The sequence below is a fragment of the Osmerus eperlanus genome, chromosome 22, assembly GCF_963692335.1.
Source record: "Osmerus eperlanus chromosome 22, fOsmEpe2.1, whole genome shotgun sequence".
Lineage (NCBI taxonomy): Eukaryota > Metazoa > Chordata > Actinopteri > Osmeriformes > Osmeridae > Osmerus > Osmerus eperlanus.
In genome coordinates, this window is record NC_085039.1 from 1,940,738 (window position 1) to 1,961,987 (window position 21,250).

At 39.0% G+C, this 21,250-nt stretch overlaps 1 protein-coding gene across 2 annotated transcripts; it reads left to right on the top strand.

Moving 5' to 3' along the window:
* The first annotated feature begins 1,587 nt into the window (after window positions 1-1,587).
* On the top strand, window positions 1,588-20,927 carry LOC134008606 (equilibrative nucleoside transporter 1-like). Of its 2 annotated transcripts, XR_009928165.1 has the most exons (14): window positions 1,588-1,668; window positions 7,415-7,490; window positions 7,601-7,682; window positions 7,820-8,001; window positions 8,187-8,326; window positions 8,451-8,585; window positions 8,692-8,789; window positions 8,918-8,993; window positions 9,171-9,244; window positions 9,591-9,699; window positions 9,893-9,978; window positions 10,833-11,032; window positions 11,308-11,481; window positions 20,714-20,927. XR_009928165.1 is itself a non-coding variant. In XM_062448061.1 (13 exons), exons 2-13 carry the CDS (start codon window positions 7,465-7,467, stop codon window positions 11,417-11,419), a joined length of 1,320 nt encoding a protein of 439 aa, XP_062304045.1. In that variant the 5' UTR covers window positions 1,588-1,668; window positions 7,415-7,464; the 3' UTR covers window positions 11,420-15,074. The 2 variants fall into 2 exon arrangements, 1 of the variants encoding a protein (XP_062304045.1); XM_062448061.1 differs by lacking the exon at window positions 20,714-20,927 and having other exon boundaries at window positions 11,308-15,074.
* The last annotated feature ends 323 nt before the right edge of the window (window positions 20,928-21,250 follow it).

Here is a 21,250-nt window from a genome sequence, read left to right on the forward strand (position 1 = left end):
GAAACTCAAAAAATAAAAACACACTACATCAGCTCTATTCTTTTTCCAACTATACGGAAGGGAGGTGTACAGACTTCACTTCCTTTTGCGCCACCCAATCTGTAAAGCAATTAGACACAGCCATAAACATAAATTAAAATGTTTTCTGGATCTTGTTTTCTGTGGAATGTTTCAAAGCACTTAAAATATAACATGGCCCCACTGATGAGGATGGTTATCTTTACAATCTCCCTAAGGTGTCCTTTAGCAATGTGCCAAAACTAAGTTCAAAAGTCCACAGAGTTCTACCTCTAACTATGACGATGGCTTGACTTTGAAAACACGGAATTGGATGGGTGGGGGAGAGTAATGAATCACTGATACACTAATTAAACTGGGAGCACGTGTGCTATTGAATGACTAGTGCAGCAGGTCCACTAAAGAGGAAATCTGTTAGTACAATTGAGGGAAGAGGGCTGTTCTCTTTCTTGGTAGATTATGCCTGGAGAGTTACAGTTAACACAGTGTGTATCTCTGGCATGTGAATCAACTATGGATTTTTTAATATTCCGTTTCCTCTGAAAAAAAAAAAAAACACAAATACAAAAATATACATTTATTGTTATGTTTACCAATGTAAACATGTATTAAATGCAATCTGACACTACTTTACATTGTGATTGTATCTTTCAGTCCAATTACAATAACATATTCTACTGTATGTATCTCATCTACAATACATTGTGAAGTGTATACTTGTATGGTGTATGGTGTTAAAAACTATCCATGTCTATCTCAGTCCTGTTATAGCAGGATATGGTTTTTGTACTGTGTCTGGTAAAAATACAGACTGTTTTGTGGCACTAACCATGGAAACATTGCTAGAGCTGAACACTTTAGGCCCATGATAATCTGTTTCAGCCTATTTACGGCTGTGTATTCAGTATTTGGGTTTAACTTTTTTTTTCTTTTTACTTATAAAACTATAATTTTACTTACTATATACTATACTAATATTTGTGTAAATGTGTATATGGCATTTGAATGCAGATCCAGAGGACCCTGGATCAAATCCCCACTGTAGCATTTGAAAAATATCTCTCTTCAATTACCATTACATTTGGCATGTGAGAAAGATAATTCTTCTTGATTAGAATGCTCTAGTTTGACTCAGAACCTGTCTTACCAGGATATGATAAATACAATAAGTAGACTAGTAACCTACTGCACAGGCATATCAAAGTTCCTGTGAATGAAAGTGACACAATTAAACACAATTTACAGTAAGTCCGGTGAAAATCCAGTGTCCAAATCTTAATCATTGACAATTGATGAAATCATTGTTATAATGACTTTTACTTTGACAGATAGTCTCAAAATTGAACTTTAAAAGTTACAATGGACACATTTAGTTTAGTTTGTGATTTGAAGGTTAAAAGCATGTCTCTTTTAAGTATTTGACAGAACCACACAGAAAATGTGCTGCAAAGCTAGAATTCTTGACCTTGCAGTCCAAATGAAGGAAACCTATAGTAGGTAAAAGTTTGTGGATGTTGTTTTCCTTTTTACCACTCCCACTGAGCAGAGTTGAACCCAGAGGATTTTTAGATAAGGCCCCCACGGTCTTTGAACTTCTGTGGTTGAGACATTTTTCGCAGGGGACATTGTGCTGACTGCCTCTTGTGACAAGTGAGTTTTCCTATTTACTTTCAATGAAATCATTAGTCTTTTTGGGGTTGGTTGTCCCATTTGTGTACCATGTTTAGACAGCCTACATCTCTCAAACACTAAATAAGTTATTTTTTTGAACAGTTTTCTGTATTGAAAAAGACCAGAAAGTACATGTTTGCCAACCATTTCAAATGTATTATGTGTATGGATCTGTATTATTGGTGACTAAACACTTATTTAAGTAAGAAAAAATGACACAGATCCATATTGTTAAATGTACCTTGAACTGTGCCCTGTGACTGTCCTGTTTTAATTGTCAGTGAATTTATAAAGCAATCTATATAGACAATATCTGTGATATGTCTATCATTCTAAAATAATATGGCACGTTTGTGTAGTTATGAAGTTAAGTATGTGATATTGATAATAGCACTTCAGGATGAGTGAGTGCCCTATAAATGCACTTTCGTACTGTACAATGTTTTCATAGCACTGCACAACACAGTGCTATAAAGTTAAATAAAATATGATGTCCTGTCAATCACAGCTATTCATATCATAGGTAGAATGCACCAAGCATGCATATATAGTGATTGCCAATAATTGTATCAGTTCAGTTAATGATTCCTGCACAAACAGAATGCTGTGAATGGGGATTGAACAAAAATTTAATGTCTGGAGAACACATTCCTTATGTCACACTTCAGACACACTTCAATGTGTTCGTTTGATTCAGTTACTCTTGCTTATCCGTTTGGATTAGGTTTCTAGAAATGACTTGAGAGAAAAAAAAAACTGAAAACCTATTAAATTTAAATTGTATAGCTTGATTTTAACCTAGGTTAATACAAACGTAATTTCTACTTTTTGAGTCTGCAAATAGTCATTGTGCGCAATTAAATTCATTGAAATTAAATGACACTTTATCTCGGGGGGAGGGGGGGGGGCGACAGGGAGTGACATGCTTGTGTAAAAAGAGTCTAGTACAGGCATAATAAATTACGCAATATAGAAACTGCAGGACAAGCAGCTATGACTTCTCCAATAACTAGTCAGGGAACCAATTGTCTCAGAAGGGTCTATGTAGTTTACAAAGAAGGACTAGGATGGTAACATATGACCGTTTCTGTCAAGGATTGACAAACAGAGACAGAATAAATCTCAATGATTTCAATGTTTCAGCAGGTGAGATTCAAACTGTTCAAATAGACTATGCCTATTCACTGAAAACTTCCATACATTCAAGTTTACAACGTCAAACTCATTTTCTCAAATAGAAAATTATGTTTATTTGGAATGATAAGCATGTTTTGTACATATAAACAATGCAAAATTTTACGTAGGATTTCCTGTGGTTGTTGTCCGCTATTGTTACTGATTAAAGTAATTGCAGGTTTGTTGTTGGAAATAACAAATTGTCGGTTTTGAGTACATTGTTATTATTCGGTGCTTATCAAAGCACAATGGGCAAATCTTGTGAAAAAAAGTGCAACTACAAGCATACATTTAAAAAAATCATTTTTATATTTATGTTTATTGAAAAAGGATGTAGATATGATATGTGACATTTAAGTGTTGCTTTATGTAGTAAAGGAACAAGTTATTTATTGTCATTCTCATGGTTTCACCACGGTTTTCTTGAAACTGTTCTCATGGTTTCACCATGGTTTTCTTGAAACTGTTCTAGCTGTAACACTGCCATGTCAAATTTTTTGTAAGGAAACTGAAAACTGTGGCGACAAAGTGTTCTCTCCACTGTGAGGTTTCACATAGGATACAGGGAAAGGTGTTACCTGACCTATGACTTTTTTTGAACTTTGAAAACCTGACCTATGTTATAGTACGATACTTTTCCTCTAGGCATAGATGACATAAGTGTAGGCCTTTGTTGCATTGAATGTATTTTTACAAAATAAAAACATATGGGTTTTCCATACAAGCAAGAAACATTATTTGAATAGAGAAAAAAAAACATTTTTTTTTTTCCTAATCTTTATTTCATTTCCTCTTTTTAGTGCACCCTCAGCAAGCCTCACAAGCCACTCACATGTTTGTGATGTAATCTAGTAGTCTAGTAGTCTAGTTAGTACTAGTATCTTTTTAACCCTTAAGAGGGAGTAAACTTTATCCAAACCAGACCTTTTGACAGTCACTGTTTCCTATATACCACAGCACTCATAATAGAAACATATGTATTATTACACAAAACTGTGTCTTACGTGACTAGCTATTGTCTGTGAAACATCTCAAAAGAAGTTAAATTCAAACAACCAGACATATAATCGATAACTTGACAAATGTACAAAAAGGTTCATTTCAGCAGTCAGCAAATGCATCTGTTACTGTACTACACTGTAGTTATGTTGGTCTACTGTACTTAAAATATTATGTACGTCATGAAACAATTTTTCACAAACCCTAACTGGTCACATATACTGTTCATATGGACCACTGAGCTAATCTGTGAGTCTGTTCAAGACTGTTTCCAGCTTGTTGTAAACAACAGTTGATTGTGTGTCTGGGAAAAGCATACAATGCCCTAACGCAGTTTCCAGGTGTTGCATTTTACAGGAACACATGAAACAATGTGAAGAAACTCTTTCGCTGTCTGCTCTGAGGTGCTGGCACTGCTGACATCTTTTGTTGACATTTTTGTTTTGAAAGGGCTGATTGCTGACAAAGAACAATTGAGTGATTTCTCCTTTGAATGCATTCCAAGATGTTTCTTGAACGTGCATCTTAAATCTACATTAACTTGGTCTTTAAGCAATGACAAACTACATCAAGCTATTTTGAGTTTGTTTACAATAAAATAAGAAAGTTTATTCAAATTACTCTCTAACTTTGTTGTGTCCAAGTTAGATTCATGCTGGGGTAATGCACTCTTTCTTAGAAACACTTAAATGATAACCTTTATTGATTTGCAAAGTATTCCAAAGTTGTAGAAATCTGAAATATATTCCTTTACATCATATAATTGAAGTACTGGCATCATATGTGTTCCTTTTTTACACAAAGGTGTCTTACTGTATCATTTTCAAAGATATTTCCCCATCAAATTGCCTTGGCATGCAATGGTAAAAAATGAACTTCCACAAGAAAGCTTTAATTTGTCTTTATTAAGATGTGAATGGCAAAGCAATGGGGAAACTTCTCACAAAACGTCATACAAGGCACTTCAAAAACCATCAATGATGTGCTTTAAATGTATATTTCAGATGTCTACTACTTTCTGATACTTAATTCTTTCCTGTCAGTCAAGGTTATCATTTAAATTATTTTAAAGGAAGAGTTTAACTTGAACATAGATTAAAACATTTTTAGCCTACATAGAGTTTATCATTTGAACTGTGTGTATCATTGTTGACTGGTCAAAGAACACATATGTGTATTGATCATGTGTCATACTTAGGAATGAACTAAGCCTACTTATTGAGTGATGTTATGTAAAGTCCATTTTGAGGGTATATGATTACAAAGCCACTCTGCATCATTACAGCATGTACATTGTTCTGATCATCGATGGGATCAACAAACACTGCTTGTATGGAGAGGGTTTATGGACTACATACTTTTTGAGGTATAGTCTGTCTACGACTGCAGTCATTATTTAGAATGTGTAGAATACAGTTGCCATACAAATTCACTGTAAACTGTAAAAAAAAAAAAATCTCAGAAAATTGCCTCTGACTCATACATCATATGCTATTATTTAGTTTTGATATCTCTCAATATCTTTGGTAATGAAAATACAAACATTCTTGGAGAAGTGTTACCGATGTATAAAAGAAAATTGGCTTCAATTGTACTAATATCTCAAATTTAGTAACTTTAAGAATGTTACTAAATGAAATGGCTAGATGCTGTAGTCTTTACATGCTGATTATCTGGATTGTACTAATTATCATTATCCGCATTGAATAGAACTTTAAAGGACACAAGCATCACAATATGAACTGCCTGAAGTTTTTAGTTTGGCTGTCACCCGAAGTCCCTGCCTGAAGTTTTTGGTTCGGCTGTCACCCGAAGTCCCTGTATTTAAGCCTCCACATTTGTACAGCAGAACAGATGGAGGGAGAAGACTGGATGCTACTTATTTCTAAAATGCATACTCTACTTATTTAAGGCAGATGTGGAGATCAGACTCAACCGAGCCTCTATTCTTCAGTGATCCCCACTGCCCTGCACACTTTGACATTGTGTTCTACAATACGGGCAGCAAGCTTACGCACCTTGCAAAATAAAATCACACCATCGGAAGTTCAGTAACTTAAAGTTCGATTTTTTACCGGAGCAGAAGCACACGTCCATGACACACTCCATACCAGCTCTCAACCCACTTTTGGGTCACGACCAGCAGTAGCTAGGAGAAAGACCTGAGCCCCTAATGCCTTTTCCCTATCTCGCTCCCAGGGGCGCCGTATAGGGGGGAAAAGTTTGGACAATTCTTGACTGACGGGCCCAAAAAAATAAGTAAAAACTAATATAAAATTATATTATATATTATATAAACCATCATCATTAAGTATATATATTTCAAATATAATAATACAATTAATGATCTCTTTGTTTTTAACCCCCTGTATCTGCATGAAATGGTTTGGTCCTGCCTGAAGGACATTTTTTACGTTGGCTTTTAATCTTACATTTACGTTACGTCATTTAGCAGACGCTCTTATCCAGAGCGACTTACAGTATGTACAGGGACATTCTCCCCGAGGCAAGTAGGGTGAAGTGCCTTGCCCAAGGACACAACGTTATTCAGCACAGCCGGGAATCAAACCGGTAACCTTCAGATTACTAGCCCAACTCCCTAACCGCTCAGCCACCTGACTCCCTAATCTTCCATCAAATAGTGAACTGCATACTGTATGCAGACTTGCATGTACAAATCACCAGCAGTAAATATTGTGCTAGTACTAGTATTGAACTACAAAAAACTACGACAGTTACAAGCCTTTAATTAGAGTTATGTAAAGCTTTTGATAGGACAGTTAGGTCCTAGAGATGTGGTGACAACGGCAGAGGGGCCCAATTCAATTTTTTTTGTCATGGGGCCCAAAATTCCTGGCGGCGCCCCTTTAATTTAACATTAGATGTGATTAAAACAAGGCCATAGCTATGGACATTAAATTGACTTCTAGTGTCAGTCACATAGTGATCTGTCTATGTAAAGGGGCTGAGGGTTGGGGGCATAACAGACATCAAGATTGTACCAGTTTCTCACTATCAGTTGCAGAAACACGCACAGAGCTACCAACTATGTGCTGGGGAAAGGGAGGAGACCACATGCTAGTTCTTAGAATGGGAGGGGGGGATGAATCAACTTTCATATGTCTCTCAATTACATAGATGGCTAGTTGATTCAGTCAGCCTGCACTGTGAGTAATTTGTCTCTCATTATTAGATTTTTTTTATTGATCATTCTTTGAAATACATTTCTGTCCAGCTGGATGGTTTTCTTGATGCTGAATTTAAAATTGAAGGCTTTATCTTTTGAAAGTATAGTTTTTGGCACATGTACTTGCTGTGAAATTGTCCCTGATATTGAAATCAACTGCTCATTTGTTTTTCTTTTATATTCACAGCATATTTATAATGCCATTAATGCCATTAATGCCATAATGCAATTTGTTTGACAATTTATTTTGTTCACAGTCTTGCATGTCCAGCACTGTAATTTGTATTAACAAGTACTGTAGCCTGTGTTAACAAAATGGTGAAAACAATTAAATGTTTTCTGTATTTATAATCTTTCTTTAATGTTTTGTGTTTAAGCTGTGAAGGGAAGTGATTATTTACATCTATGAAATAATGGCTGTTAACATGCCTAAAGATAAGTAAGTGACAATATTTTTTTTTTTATCCTCAATAGCCTGTTGCCAGTAGATGAGTAAACACAATTTGTAACAGATTTGTAACCCTAGCTCAATTGCCCTGTCTTTAACAGGTACAATGCTGTCTGGCTGATTTTCTTCATGTTGGGGATCGGCACTTTACTGCCATGGAACTTCTTCATGACTGCAACCATGGTACGTGGTATGGCATGAACAGTTACTATTTCTATACTTTATGATCAACTTTTATGAACTGGTAATACTGTAAATGTAAATTAAATAAATGCACAAGTTAACACTTTATATTTTACCACGTTTATTTACTACCACAGTATTTTACTGGTCGCCTGAAGGAACCTGCCACTTTTGACATGGAAAACCCTTTGGTGAATGGAACTGGGAGCAATTTCGACACTCGCAGTGTTTTGGAAGCAAAGTTTAATAATGTGATGACCCTGTGCTCTATGGTGCCATTGCTAGTGTTCACCTGCCTCAACTCATTCCTGCATAGCTTGTAAGTCCAGGAATCACTTGTACAAAATGTACATATTGTGTTTCTTTCATATTTTGTTTATTTTCTGTTTGTTTTGTTTTTGCTGTCAAAATATGAAAGTTTCTGCTTCATATTCTGATTTGGATCATATTCTCAAATCTTCTCTTATGACATTTGTCACTGATTGTTATCTTGTCATCTTACAGGATCCCACAAATGTTTCGTGTCATGGGCAGCCTAACAGTGATCTTGGTTGTATTTTTAATAACGGCCATACTTGTGAAAGTTGAAATTGCACCCCTCTCCTTTTTCTCCTTGACCATGATTAAGATTGGCATCATAAACTGTAAGTTACTCTCTTTCTGTAGTTTTTAGAGTGCATTTGAAATAATTATTTAGCATTTCTATCCATGCATCTCTCAAATTTTTTCAATTTTGGTAGAAAAACATTTAGTTAATTTTGTCTTCAGCGTTTGGAGCCATCCTACAAGGCAGTCTCTTTGGCATGGCCGGTTTACTGCCTGCTTCCTACACTACACCCATCATGAGTGGACAGGGACTTGCAGGCACATTTGCAGCCTTCTCTATGATATGTGCCATAGCAAGTGAGTACCTTCATATCTGTTTTCGTCTCTAAAAAGCGTAAGTAAGTTATACAAGTATACAAAACAAACATTCTTAGTTATACTTACCCACTCCACACTTCTGTAGGTGGCTCTGAAATGCAGGATGCCGCTTTTGGATACTTCATAACCGCCTGTGCTGTCATTTCTTTGTCCATTCTATCCTACGTTGCCCTGCCAAAAATGGTATAAAAATCTAAACACAGGGCTTTGAATGTGATTTTGTTGCTATTAAAAGGCAAAATTTAAAATAAATACATGTAACTAAATAATATGGTGCTAATAATAGCAACATATTTTGTTTTTTTCCTTAGGAGTTCTTTCAATACTACCAGGAAAGCAACAGTGACAGCCTGCCTAGAGATATAGAAATTGATTTGATCAAGAAGGGTAAACCCAGCAGTAGTGATTTGAAAAAAATATTTATTTATTTGATTTTGATCTTTAATTGAAACAGTTATGTGACATAAATACATGTAAGTTTAGCTTTATCTATGCGAAAACTGGGAATTAAGCTTGTCATCATCCTAAGCTAGTTAACAAGCTTCAATTCATTTCTCCCCCTAGAGAATACTGGTGACTCAAGACCAGTGGAGCAGAATGCAAAACCAAAAGTTTCTATCACTGCCATTTTCAAAAAGGTACCCTGGAACACAGAACTACACTTGTGGACACATTCTTGTGGTCTGCCACTCCAAAGTCTGCCCCGTAGCTAGCTATGACCCAATTCACTCAAGTCACACGGACATTTACAAATAAACTACTGTCAAAGGCAACCACTTCATAACCACTAATCTGATTAAAGTTAAATGTATTAATATAGATGTGATTTGTACTGTAATACCTTGTTAAATGTCTATAACAGTGATAAAATCAAATTGAGGCTCAAAAGGGCCGAATAGAAATTGATGTAAGTGGAGCAAAAACAAATATATTTCAGTGTTGAGCTCAGCTGGTCTCTCTTCATCCTTGACACCTGTTTTGTAGATCTGGGTATTGGCTCTTGCTGTGTGCTTTGCCTTCACCATAACCATTGGCACATTCCCTGCAGTCACTGCTGATGTGAAGTCATCCATTGCCAACGGAGGCTCCTGGGGTAAATTATTTTGTCTGTGCATGTGACGTGTATTGTATAACATTCAACAGTGAATGAAGTACAAACGGATGAGTGATTGTATTTAGTGAAATACTGAGTAACATAAACTTGCCAACTGTTTATTGTATGCCACAGTTATACATCAGTACATTATCTGTCTGGTCTCAAATGTTGATATTTTATTCCTTCTCAGAGAAGTATTTTATTCCTGTGTCATGCTTTCTGCTCTTCAACTTGTGTGACTGGGCTGGGAGGAGTCTCACAGCAGTGTGTATGTGGGTGAGTAGCTCAATATGGTAAGTTAATAAGCAGGGACGGACTGGGAGTAAAAATAGGCCCTGGACTTTTATCCAGACCGGCCCACCAGAACCGGCCCCCGTATACACCACCACAGCTGCCCTGCTAATGCATGCACATTCTGTGTTTGATGTGATGCTAGTTAGGGAGTTCCACAGTTAATGCGAGCGTGCACAGCGCGCGAGCAAAATTGTCTTGTGATGTCTTTTACGTTTCTTAGCCTGGTTTTCCATCGTTATATAGTCTCTACTAGCTAGCTTTCGATCTGTCAGTGTCACTGTCGTGTGTAAGCGAGACAAAGGGGCCGGGGCTAAGGGCTGCATAGACGTTCATTTGGAATAGACCAACCGGCCTGGGGAAAAGGGGAACTGGCCAACCGTGTCACTCAATCTTCTGCCGACATTTTTAATAGTAGTTAAAAAAAATTATAAGGCAAGCGGCCTTATAGCCCAGAAGTGTTTCGGCCCACTGGGAATTCTCCCATTGCTCCCGATGGCCAGTCCGCTATTGGTAATAAAAATGAGCGGGTTCATGGTGATAACTAAGCTGGCAGTTGACCTCACCCTAACGCTAAATGTTTTACACCCCTACCTTTAAAGCCAAAGCTTTTTAAATAACTTGAGCAAATAGCTTCAGCAGGCTGCGTGAAATTGGAGGTAAAGTCAACAAAAATGAAACTGTACACGTTTCTTGTCTGCAGTACCCCAATCTGACAAAGTGTCAGATAAAAAAAAAAGATTTGAATAATTGATGGGTTGTTCACACTTTCTCACCAAGCCTAACCTGAACTTACTGTTAAATTATTTACTTTTTACTGTCTCCCTTTTCACCTCTAGCCTGGGAAAGACAGCATTCTGCTCCCTTTGTTCATCGTGGCCCGGGTGGTCTTTGTGCCACTTTTCATGCTTTGTAACGTCCAGCCACGTTATAACTTGCCAATTTATTTTGAGCACGACGCCTGGTTCATTGTCTTCATGATCTTCTTTGCCTTCTCCAATGGATACCTGGCCAGTCTTTGTATGTGCTTTGGACCAAAGTAAGTCTGTTTTAGGTGTAAACGCGCATAGTGATATTTTGAAGGTGTAGTCAAGTCAGTCTCATACCCCTCATGTCCATACTGATCAGCACAAGCATTTTTATTTTATGAATACTTCCATATTCCTTAAAATTGTAATGAGTAAAAAACTAATAGTGTCAGATGACAACCCGTGTCATTTATACATTGGGACAAATAACCAACAAAGGGATGTTTAAACAACCACAAAAGACTAGCCCACCCCTAAGGCTGTTCCTTGTTCTTTCTCTTCACAGGAAAGTTCCTAATCACGAGGCAGAGACTGCAGGTGCCATTATGGCCTTCTTTCTTTCCTTGGGTTTGGCACTTGGAGCTGCTCTCTCCTTCCTCTTCAGAGGCCTGGTCTGATAGTATTCTTTATTAATGCTCACTGAGAGGAATTATGAACCCTTTTTCTTGCCGCCAAATAGCTTCAGATTTGATTTCTTCTGGTAACCATGGCAATTTGATGAAGGTCCATTCTAGAAAGACTTGGAATGCTGAGGGAATGTACAGTTGCTTCACATTTGTTGATATATTTTCCATCAGTCTACATAAGAAACGGCTGTATATACAGTATATTGTGGTAACCAGGGAGCTCACTCAGGCTTTGACCTCATATGACAGAATTAAACAGCACAACCAGGGATAGTTCAGCCCTGCATTTATTATGCAAAAACACAAAAACAAAGTAAAAAAAAAAAAAAAAAAAATATTCCTCGGTGGAGAGAAAGATCCATGGCCAGGCCCCGTCTCAAGCCGCGTTAGTTGTCCAATGCAGCTCTCACCATGGTTGCTCTATTCCTTGCTCCCCTGTACTGGCCAGCTTTTATGCAGCGTCTCGCCCTGATTGGCTGACGACGTGCAGCTGTGGTCCTCATTAGCCAGCCAGCGAATGGGAATAATATCTTCCCCGGATCACCTTATCCCGAGCTCCAGGGTTGCCACAACATAAAAACAATCAATAGGGGTCTTTTCCTTTCTGTAAGTTATGCTCAACAGAGAAAAAAGGTATTTTGTATTTGTATGTATTCCATGTTTAAATTGTATTTAAGTTAGTGTTGGTCCGTTATCGGCGTTAACGCGCTGCGACTATTATGGGCGATAAAAAAAATATCGCCGTTAATCTATTCTCAAAATTGGGTTGGGAGCTGGGTCTATACTACGCAAGCTATGATGACTTTCACCTTGATATTTTAGCGCGGATGTATACCTAGCCGAATTGCACTGTAGGGGGCGAGAACGAGTCTTCGAACCTGTGTGTATGCCTTGTGTATGAAATTATCACATCAAACGTGACGTGCTAACATGGATGCAGCTATGAAGCCGCCTGGTTTGCTTCAGGGAAAATGTATTTTTAAGAAGCTTCCCAATGGAAACCTCGACAAGACTAAGGTTGTTTGCACCTTGTGCTATGCGGAATTAGTTGACTGTGGGAGTTCTTCCAGTCTCAAATACCACCTAAACGCAAAGCATCCCTTAGCTAATGCGGAAGATGCCGGGCTAAGCACTGATGTAGCGCAGGGGATGAGTCGTCGTCAAACTACGATGTTTGAGTGCAACCGAGGCAAGCCCGTCAGCACAGCTCTATCAGCCAAGCTAACTAATCTAATAAACAGTTAATAAACACAAGTACATTTTATTGAACATAATTTATTTTCATCACCAATTATCATAGTAGAACAGCTTTCTCAAGCAGTTTGTGATGCATTTTGGAAACAGGAGATGAGCTCCTGGTCTAATGCGCCTGGCTTGAGAAACCCGTTCTCAAAGACTTACTTTTAGTCATTATTTGGGTAGCACACATATTCTGAATGCCTTCGGCGGAATTCAAATGAGCCATTTTAATCTAGATTAATCTAGATTAACGCCAATATTACAGTGAGATTAATCTAGATTAAAAAAATTAATCTATGACCACCACTAATTTAAGTGTTTTATTGAACATGAAACATGTCATCAGATACGATTTTTAATCTGAGATTTATATATATATATCAAAGAGAATTTCTATATATCACAGAATTTTTGCTTGATAAAAAGTGCACACTAATGTATTTACTTAGATTACTTTGACTTTGTTGAAAGTATCTACCCACTGTATACTGTGGAGTCTTTTTAGATAGTTTGTATGCTACCTCCTCATTTTACTCTGTTCGTAAAGTTTTGAAAGTTTGAAACTTTTTTCACTGCTTTTCCACCCTCCAAAAGAATAATCTAGTACAAAATGTTTTGTTGCTGTTAAAAATGGGTAGAATAACACATCTACCATGCAACCGGAGAGTATTCAAAGCGCTTCACAAAAAATCACATGTACATAACATGCCTTTGCCATGACACTCAAAATTTAGCTCAGGTGCATCCTGTTCCCACTGATCATCCTTGAGATGTTTCTACAACTTGATTGGAGTCCACCTGTGGGAAATTCAGTTGATTGGACATGATTTGGAAAGGCACACACCTGTCAATATAACCTGGAGTTTGCCAAAAGGCACCTGAAGGACTCTCAGACAATGAGAAACAAAATTCTCTGGTGAGATGAATCAAAGATTGAACTATTTGGCCTGAAGGCTAAGCGTCATGTCTGGAGGAAACCAGGCTCTGCTCATCACCTGGCCAATACCATCCTTACAGTGAATCATGGTGATGGCAGCGTCATGCCTTGGGGATGTTTTTCAGGGACAGGAACTGGGAGATGTCAGGATCGAGGGAAAGATGAATGCAGCAATGTACAGAGACATCCTTGATGAAAACCTGCTCCAGAGCGCTCTGGACCTCAGACCAGGCGCGTAGCCAGTATTGGGCCAGGGCGGCACTGGCCCGCCCACATTACTCACTGGCCCACCCAGGCAAGTTTGATCAAAATGCATTTTTAGTTTTTTTTTTTAATTCAAATGTATTTAAGAAAATATATTAATACTAGAGAGGGTACAATTTTGGGGGAAATTGTAGGGTGTGCTTGCTTGCGTCGGTTGCAGGTGCAAGTTTTCTCTTCTAGTGATATTTTCAAGCATTTAGCCTACTCATATTGCATAATTCATTAAGAATCCCCTTTCAAACAAGCTATTGTAACAATGTTGTCACCAGCAGTATTTCAGATGGAATCGCGATTCAAACAGTACCATCTGCTAACTGAAAATATGCCCCCAAAAACTTAAATAAGCTTGACATTTATTTCGGGGGAAATGGCTAACGCGCAGGAAATGAGAATGTTTCTTTTGACATAAAGTTTAGGCTGTGGCATTGAAGCCAGCGACGCACCACACAAGCTTGAGTTTAAATACATTATTTAATGTGACATTACTTACTGTACATGCAAGTCTTGATTTGCTTAAATGTACATGTGCTGCTAGTACACCACTGCACGATACGATACTCGCTGTGCAACAGCACATCTATGCACGATGTATCCATGCGTCGTTGCTAACGTGTGCTGACGTTGTGACGTAGGCTAACACTGAGTTCCCTTTGTTGACACAAGGCACTTTTTGCCACAAAAACGTAATTTCAGCCTGAACCGTGCAGCGGAACGTAAATAAAAATACAAGCAACTCAATCGCTACCAAGACGAAACTTTTGACACCGACGTTGTTTATGTAGTCCAAATATTGACGGATGCTTAGGGGTCGGAAAAGAAACAATAACAAATAAATATATATGAGAGAGAACAATGGTTGAGGCTTGAGCACACCCAATAAACCTGATTTATAGTTGACTGGTGTGTGTGTTTAATTTGTTTTCCGAATAAAATGGAACTGTTGAAGCAAGTTGTAGAACGTTATTGGTTAAGAGCGTCTGCTAAATGACTAAATGTTATTGGTAGCTATGGTTGGTAGGGGTTCCGAAGACTCTGGGCGGCCTTTAGCCAGCTAACTGTGCTAGACTAGCTGCTTTTTAGCCAATGTACTAACATCGCCACAATTATGGCTAAACTTAGTAGACGTAGAGATTCCTCTACTAGCCTGTCATCTGGTAGCCTGGTCCTAACCAGACTCTCGTACATTGCATTTGTACAGAGTCTGTGCTCGATCCATTGACAAGCTTTAACTTCCTTGAAGGCGGGTACTCTGTACTATTGGATCTGCCCAGAGCCACTCTGGATCTGGCATAACCAATCGCTAGCGTTCGCCTTAGCCAACTCCTTCAACACTAACGGAGCTAGTTGGAAAATCAAACGAATCCCGTGGGGATCAAAGATTGCTTTAACTTCTGGATATTCGGCAGCGTTGCCACAATGGACCGAATGGCTTCGCTCGCATCTTTCTCCGCCGCCATTACGGAACTACAACTCAAACTAGCGCACGACATCAACGTCATCGTTCTCAGCCACTCCCTCTGTTTGCTGATTGGACCGGTAAAAAGTTTACCGGAGACATCTGACCAATATACCTCAAGCCCAGACGCAGTACAGAAGCAAAATGAAAATTGACTGGAAGTACATAGGACGGCAGAGCCAGGCTAGTCGTCTGGTACCTTTGACCTGTCATCCTGCCAGAGCGTGTACCGAACTCTGCCTAGATTCATTTTTTGCCTTCTGCCTGCTCTGTTTTGTGCTTGTAATAAAAGTATACGCTCTGCGCTTGTATCATCTACCCCAGTCTCCACTGAGTATTCGTTCCACTATGCTGGTGTTGTAGAAAAAACATCACACTGCTGTAATTATGACGATGGAGAAATTATCATGGTTTATATGATTGATATAGAACCACTTAATCACCTTTTTTACTTTTATATGCTATATTATTGAAAACCAGATGCAAAGCTGTTGATTGATTAGAATTGCCACTAAAACATAGAAGAAATAAAGGCCAAATGTAGAAGACCAGATAGATAGTGCCAAAGAGAGAAGTATGTGTGTAGGCCTCTCCCATGAAGGACTACAAAGCCCAGATATTGAGAACTACAAGCGCCTGATATCAGGGGACAGATTTATGTTGTTAAACTCAGTGTCCCTGTGCAGCTGGGCGGCAAGGCCTCACGAGGGCCCTGGAAGGGGAATGTAGAGGAAAAGTACTGGCAATGTAAATTTTGTGACAATTGACCAACCGGGTGTGAAATACATAAATGCATCTGTGACCAGATATAATGTACCAATGATAAAATATCATAAAATAATGGAGAGTAAATATATAAGCAAATGTCCGGAGAAAAATTGCAGTCAGACTCCGGGGTCTACTCACGTTTGTTGGAATCAATCTTTTGTGATGGATTCGAATAAACACTTTGCATCATACTTTGCTGCCGTTTCCGTGCTGTTTTAGATTTTGATATTGGTTAAAAACTTAGATTATTAATTCGACGACACTGGTTTGTCCAGCCTTTATTGAGCTCTGTTGGTTGAACATGATGTTTAGACAGTGTTTTGTTGTTGCCTTTGCTGAATATTGCAAAGTAAAGGTGTCACTGTTTTTGCAGTTGGTCTATTCTTTTTTCTACTCTGTAACACCGTGTCCTAACTGGATGCGAGCGTACGACTGTCGTGTAGCATCGGACGCTCTCTGTCCACACTGTATCCGTCAAATTCACTTCTGTTAGGTAAACTAACCACGTGTGCTAGGCTACAGAGCTCTCAACGCGAGCGACAAAAAAAAAAATTAAACAGGGCGTGCAACAACATTTTTAGCCAAAACGTTGCGCTAATTATTATTTAAGTCTTTTTTTTCTAGGAAAAACTATAGGCCCACTCACTTTTGCACTGGCCCGCCCAAAATACAATTTCTGCCTACACCCTGCCTCAGACTGGGGCAAAGGTTTCATTTCCAACAGGACAACGACCCTAAGCACACAGCCAAGATAACAAAGGAGTGGCTTCGGGACAACTCTATGAATGTCCTTGAGTGGCCCAGCCAGAGCCCAGACTTGAACCCAATTGAACATCTCTGGAGAGATCTGAAAATGACTGTGCACCGACACTCCCCATCTAGCCTGATGGAGCTTGAGAGGTCCTGCAAAGAAGAATGGGAGACACTGCCCAAAAATAGGTGTGCCCAGCTTGTAGCATCATACTTAAAAATACTTGAGGCTGTAATTGCTGCCAAAGGTGCTTCAACAAAGTATTGAGCAAAGGCTGTGAATACTTATATTTTCGTTCTTAATTTTTGCAAATCTATACAAAATATTAAACAAACTTTTTTCAAATTGTCATTATGGGGTATTGTGTGTGTAAAAAAAAAAAATGTCATCAATTTTGGAATAAGGCTGTAACATAAAATGTGTAAAGCGCGTGAATACTTTCCGGATGCACTATATCCTTGTCTTAGTTCGGACTATTCTTTGCAAACAAGTTATTTTGTAATGTTTTGGGGTAAATTCTGGCATTTTTGTCCCCTTGTGCTTAAAAACATTTGAAGAAATTTGTGACGTTGAGCGGCCCTTTTGGGGTCCCATTCGTTATCACATAGAGAAGTTGTACACGACAATGGGCCACGTCATGTATCACTTTCGCACTTCAAGAAGTCCCAATAGATCCAATGAAAAATACCCCTCCCACAACATTTAACCATAATTTATATACCTTTTTTGTGATAAATGAAAAGGGGGGCTAAGACTGAAATTGGGATGTGTAGTTACTTTTTAAATGGGTGCTTTGTCATCCTCTACCATTGTGAGAAACAAAAAAGGCCTTTTGGGAGATATTGTTTTATTTTGGTCACTGCCTCACTGCACTTAAAACAAGTAGGTGAAGTAAAGAAAGAATGACTGTATCTATTAATATAAAAATGTTACTAACAATAATTATGAGAATGAAAACAAAAAGTATTCAGAGAAGGCCCTGGAATCTTCAGATGAAAAATGTATGTGATTCATTCTGTAAAAAAATAAAATAATGTTTTCACTCCATGCACCGCGCATTTGAATGATTTTGTGTCGGGAAAAATGCAACCAATCAGATATTTTTCTACTGAGTCTCTGGGGAGAATATCTTCCATCCAGGGTGTTCTATTTCCTCAATAGAATACCCTGATTGTTAAACGGAATGAGAGCGTACGTTTGGAATGACAATTTGGTAAATCAGTATATAGATAAGTAGCGAATGGGTGTATTCTTTCAGATTTCCCAAGGCCAGGGTATTCTAGAGGACCTGTTCAAGTCAGGAGACCTAGTTCCTACAACTTAGACTTGTTTCTTTCCAGACACGTTGAATAATTGTTGTTCATAAAGTGACTGCCTCCGTTATGTCCAATAGTATTTGTTTGTGTGTGTGCGTTACTAGAAAAACAAATTTTTTGAAGATGGAGCAGTAGAATTATGTGCTGGATATGGCCCAGTCCTGACAGTCCTGAAAGGCACGATTCACCACTCGTTCACTCCTGACCAGTGACAGTGAGAGAGTTTTCCAGAAGTCAATGTCAGAGTTCAGTGTGGAGATATTCTGGTTTAAGTACACTGGCATTAATTTGCTTTTATCCCAATTGATTTGAAACCCTGACAAGGTGCCAAAGTGGTCAAACAGCTCCATAATCGAGAGTAGGATTCCTGTGATTTAGACACGTAGAGCAAAGCATCATCTGCAACTGGTGCTTTTTCCCTTCGATGAAGGCAGGTGATATTGCTGGATGTTGTCGTATACTTGCTGCTAGCAGTTCAGGCAAACAAAAAAAGCAAGAGAGGGTCCCCCTTTCTGGTGCCACAGTATAGCAGGAACTGGGGGAGAAATCCTGGCTTGTAATTACACTTGCTGTGGGATTAGCATACAAAATCTGTATCCAGTTGATGAATACCTTCCCAAAGCCAAATGCCTCTAGGGTCTCATACATACAGTATATGGCCACTTTATCTGGTCAAAGGCCTTCTGAGTGTCCATTGAGTCCACTACATCTCTGTATTCTGTTTAGCCTGACATTGCTTTAGGCATCATCTATCTAATGCAATATCTTAATCACCGGCTGCATACTGCATGGGGGTCTGTAACTTAATGATTTGGGCCTGCTCCTCGGTCGGTTACTTGAGGCATGGATATAGCGAGCAGTTGTCGGTGTCTTATGTCAATGTGATACAGAAAATGCAAGACTATTTTACAGCAATGCCTATCATAGGAAAGATACAAATGTTAATGTAAACATAGCCAGACATCCCAACCTGCAGAGATTCATTTCCGGGAGGTGGCTTCTCAAAGGTGTTCACACCAGACTCGCATTTCTCCGCGCCGGTCACCAAGCCTTTCAGCTACTCTGAGCTTTCCTTTACACTGACATGGTACATAAACATGGCATTGGCTATATCCCAGCATTGATCCTTATCTACGACACATCCCCCCCAATATTCAAATCTGGTCAAAATGTCCCCCCCAATATATTGATATAAAATATAAATGTGCTACGCTACGACAGGCAACCACGCACGCTGTCCGAAATTACCATAAAAAATGTAATTCGCCCCCCCAATGTTGACTCCATGGCTACGGCCTTGTTGTATGTTCATATTAAGCTAATGTGGTCTTTATTTTCTCGTTATAGGCCCACTGTGGTTAGTTTTCACGGTGGATTTGTAAAATAAGCTTCAAATAAACCTGTAGCAAGAAAGCCACGTGTCTGCTAGTGCTTCGAGGGAATTATAATACACTTGTGATTTACTAAAAATAACCTTTTCAGATTTTTTGGGTGCGGCGTTTAATCGAGGGCGGCGTTTAATCGAAGAAATACGGTAATATGGTGTATTTTATCATCCTGCAGACGATTTCGCAAGCGTCTTGCGAAATAATTCGACCAGCTGCCGAAATGATCGCTCCAGATCGCAGGCAATTGCAGGCAAAGCCAGTGTGGTTGGTCCCATTTGATAACATGGGCGCCGAAAGAAAAAAGGCGGTGCTTCCAGGTGCTTCGCAGCAGATCGCAGCCAGTGTGTCCCAGGCGTTACCCCCAACCAGGGGCGTACGCAGAATAATATTTTTGGGTAGGCCTTAGATCAAATTGGGTAGTCCTGTGCCTACCCAGGCCTACCCGTGGCGACGCCTCTGCCCCCAACACTAGTAATGACTTATGAAATAAATGTCTAGATGTAGATGGGGGTACAGTTTAACATAGAACAAATATAATACATTTTGATAAACATGACATAAGCAATTGGAAACAGCAAACAATTGTTGGCTACATAATCATTTGCATGAATGTATCAGAGTCTTGGCAATTTGTTTAAAAGAATGAGAAATTGCTTTTATGATGTGCATAAGTAGATGATGTGGAGGTTGAACAAGTACTTTTTCAATTCATTCATTCAAGTCATTTGTGATTTGAGAAATGTAAAGTTGAAAAGTACCAAATCCACTGAGAATAGGGAGTCAGGTGGCTGAGCGGTTAGGGAAGCGGGCTAGTAATCTGAAGGTTGCCAGTTTGATTCCTGGCCGTGCCAAATGACGTTGTGTCCTTGGGCAAGGCACTTCACCCTACTTGCCTCGGGGAGAATGTCCCTGTACTTACTGTAAGTCGCTCTGGATAAGAGCGTCTGCTAAATGACGTAATGTAAATGAATAACTATTATCACCAGCTGCATCATGGGCACTGCACTATCTATAATTCCAGGAATCTGTGTGTGTGTCACCTACTTTATCACAGGCAGTGTGCATTATCAATCTATAGTTCCAGGATTCTGTGTTTGTCTCACCGACTGCATCAAAGGCACTGTGCACTAGTGCATATAAATTCCGTTCCAACAGTAGGGATTTACATTTACATTTATTCATTTAGCAGACGCTTTTATCCAAAGCGACTTCCAAGAGAGAGCTTTACAAAGTGCATAGGTCACTGATCATAACAACGAGATAGCCACAAAACATTGCGAGTAGCCAAAACATGAAGCACACATTGTGAACAACCAAAATAAGTGCCAAAGGGAAGAACCATAAGAGCATGTAGTTAAACAAGTTACAATTAAACAACATGAACTGCTATAAGTGCAAGTGTACCTGTGGAAAAAAAAGCAAGCAACAATAATAAAACAATATATCACAGTGAGTACAAAAATTTAAGTCAGTTACCACTAACCACAAGAGCAACAAGTCTCTAAGCAAGAGTCATTGTGATCCTTGAGGAAACTAACATCGGGTCAAGCGAACCATTCCTAAGTACCGTTGTACTCCCGGAACAAGTGCGTCTTGAGCCTTTTCTTGAAGGTGGAGAGACAGTCAGTGTCTCTGATGGAAGTGGGGAGTTGATTCCACCACTGGGGGGCCAGACAGGAGAAGAGCTTGTGTTGGGACCGGGC

What these genes read in the sequence shown, in the direction of transcription:
- LOC134008606 (XM_062448061.1), top strand. Translation starts at nt 7,465, where the DNA reads ATGGCTGTTAACATGCCTAAAGATAA. An exon ending in TATGATATGTGCCATAGCAA is followed by an intron (nt 8,586 to 8,691) that starts GTGAGTACCTTC and finishes ACACTTCTGTAG; the next exon opens with GTGGCTCTGAAATGCAGGAT. An exon ending in TGCCAACGGAGGCTCCTGGG is followed by an intron (nt 9,700 to 9,892) that starts GTAAATTATTTT and finishes ATTCCTTCTCAG; the next exon opens with AGAAGTATTTTATTCCTGTG.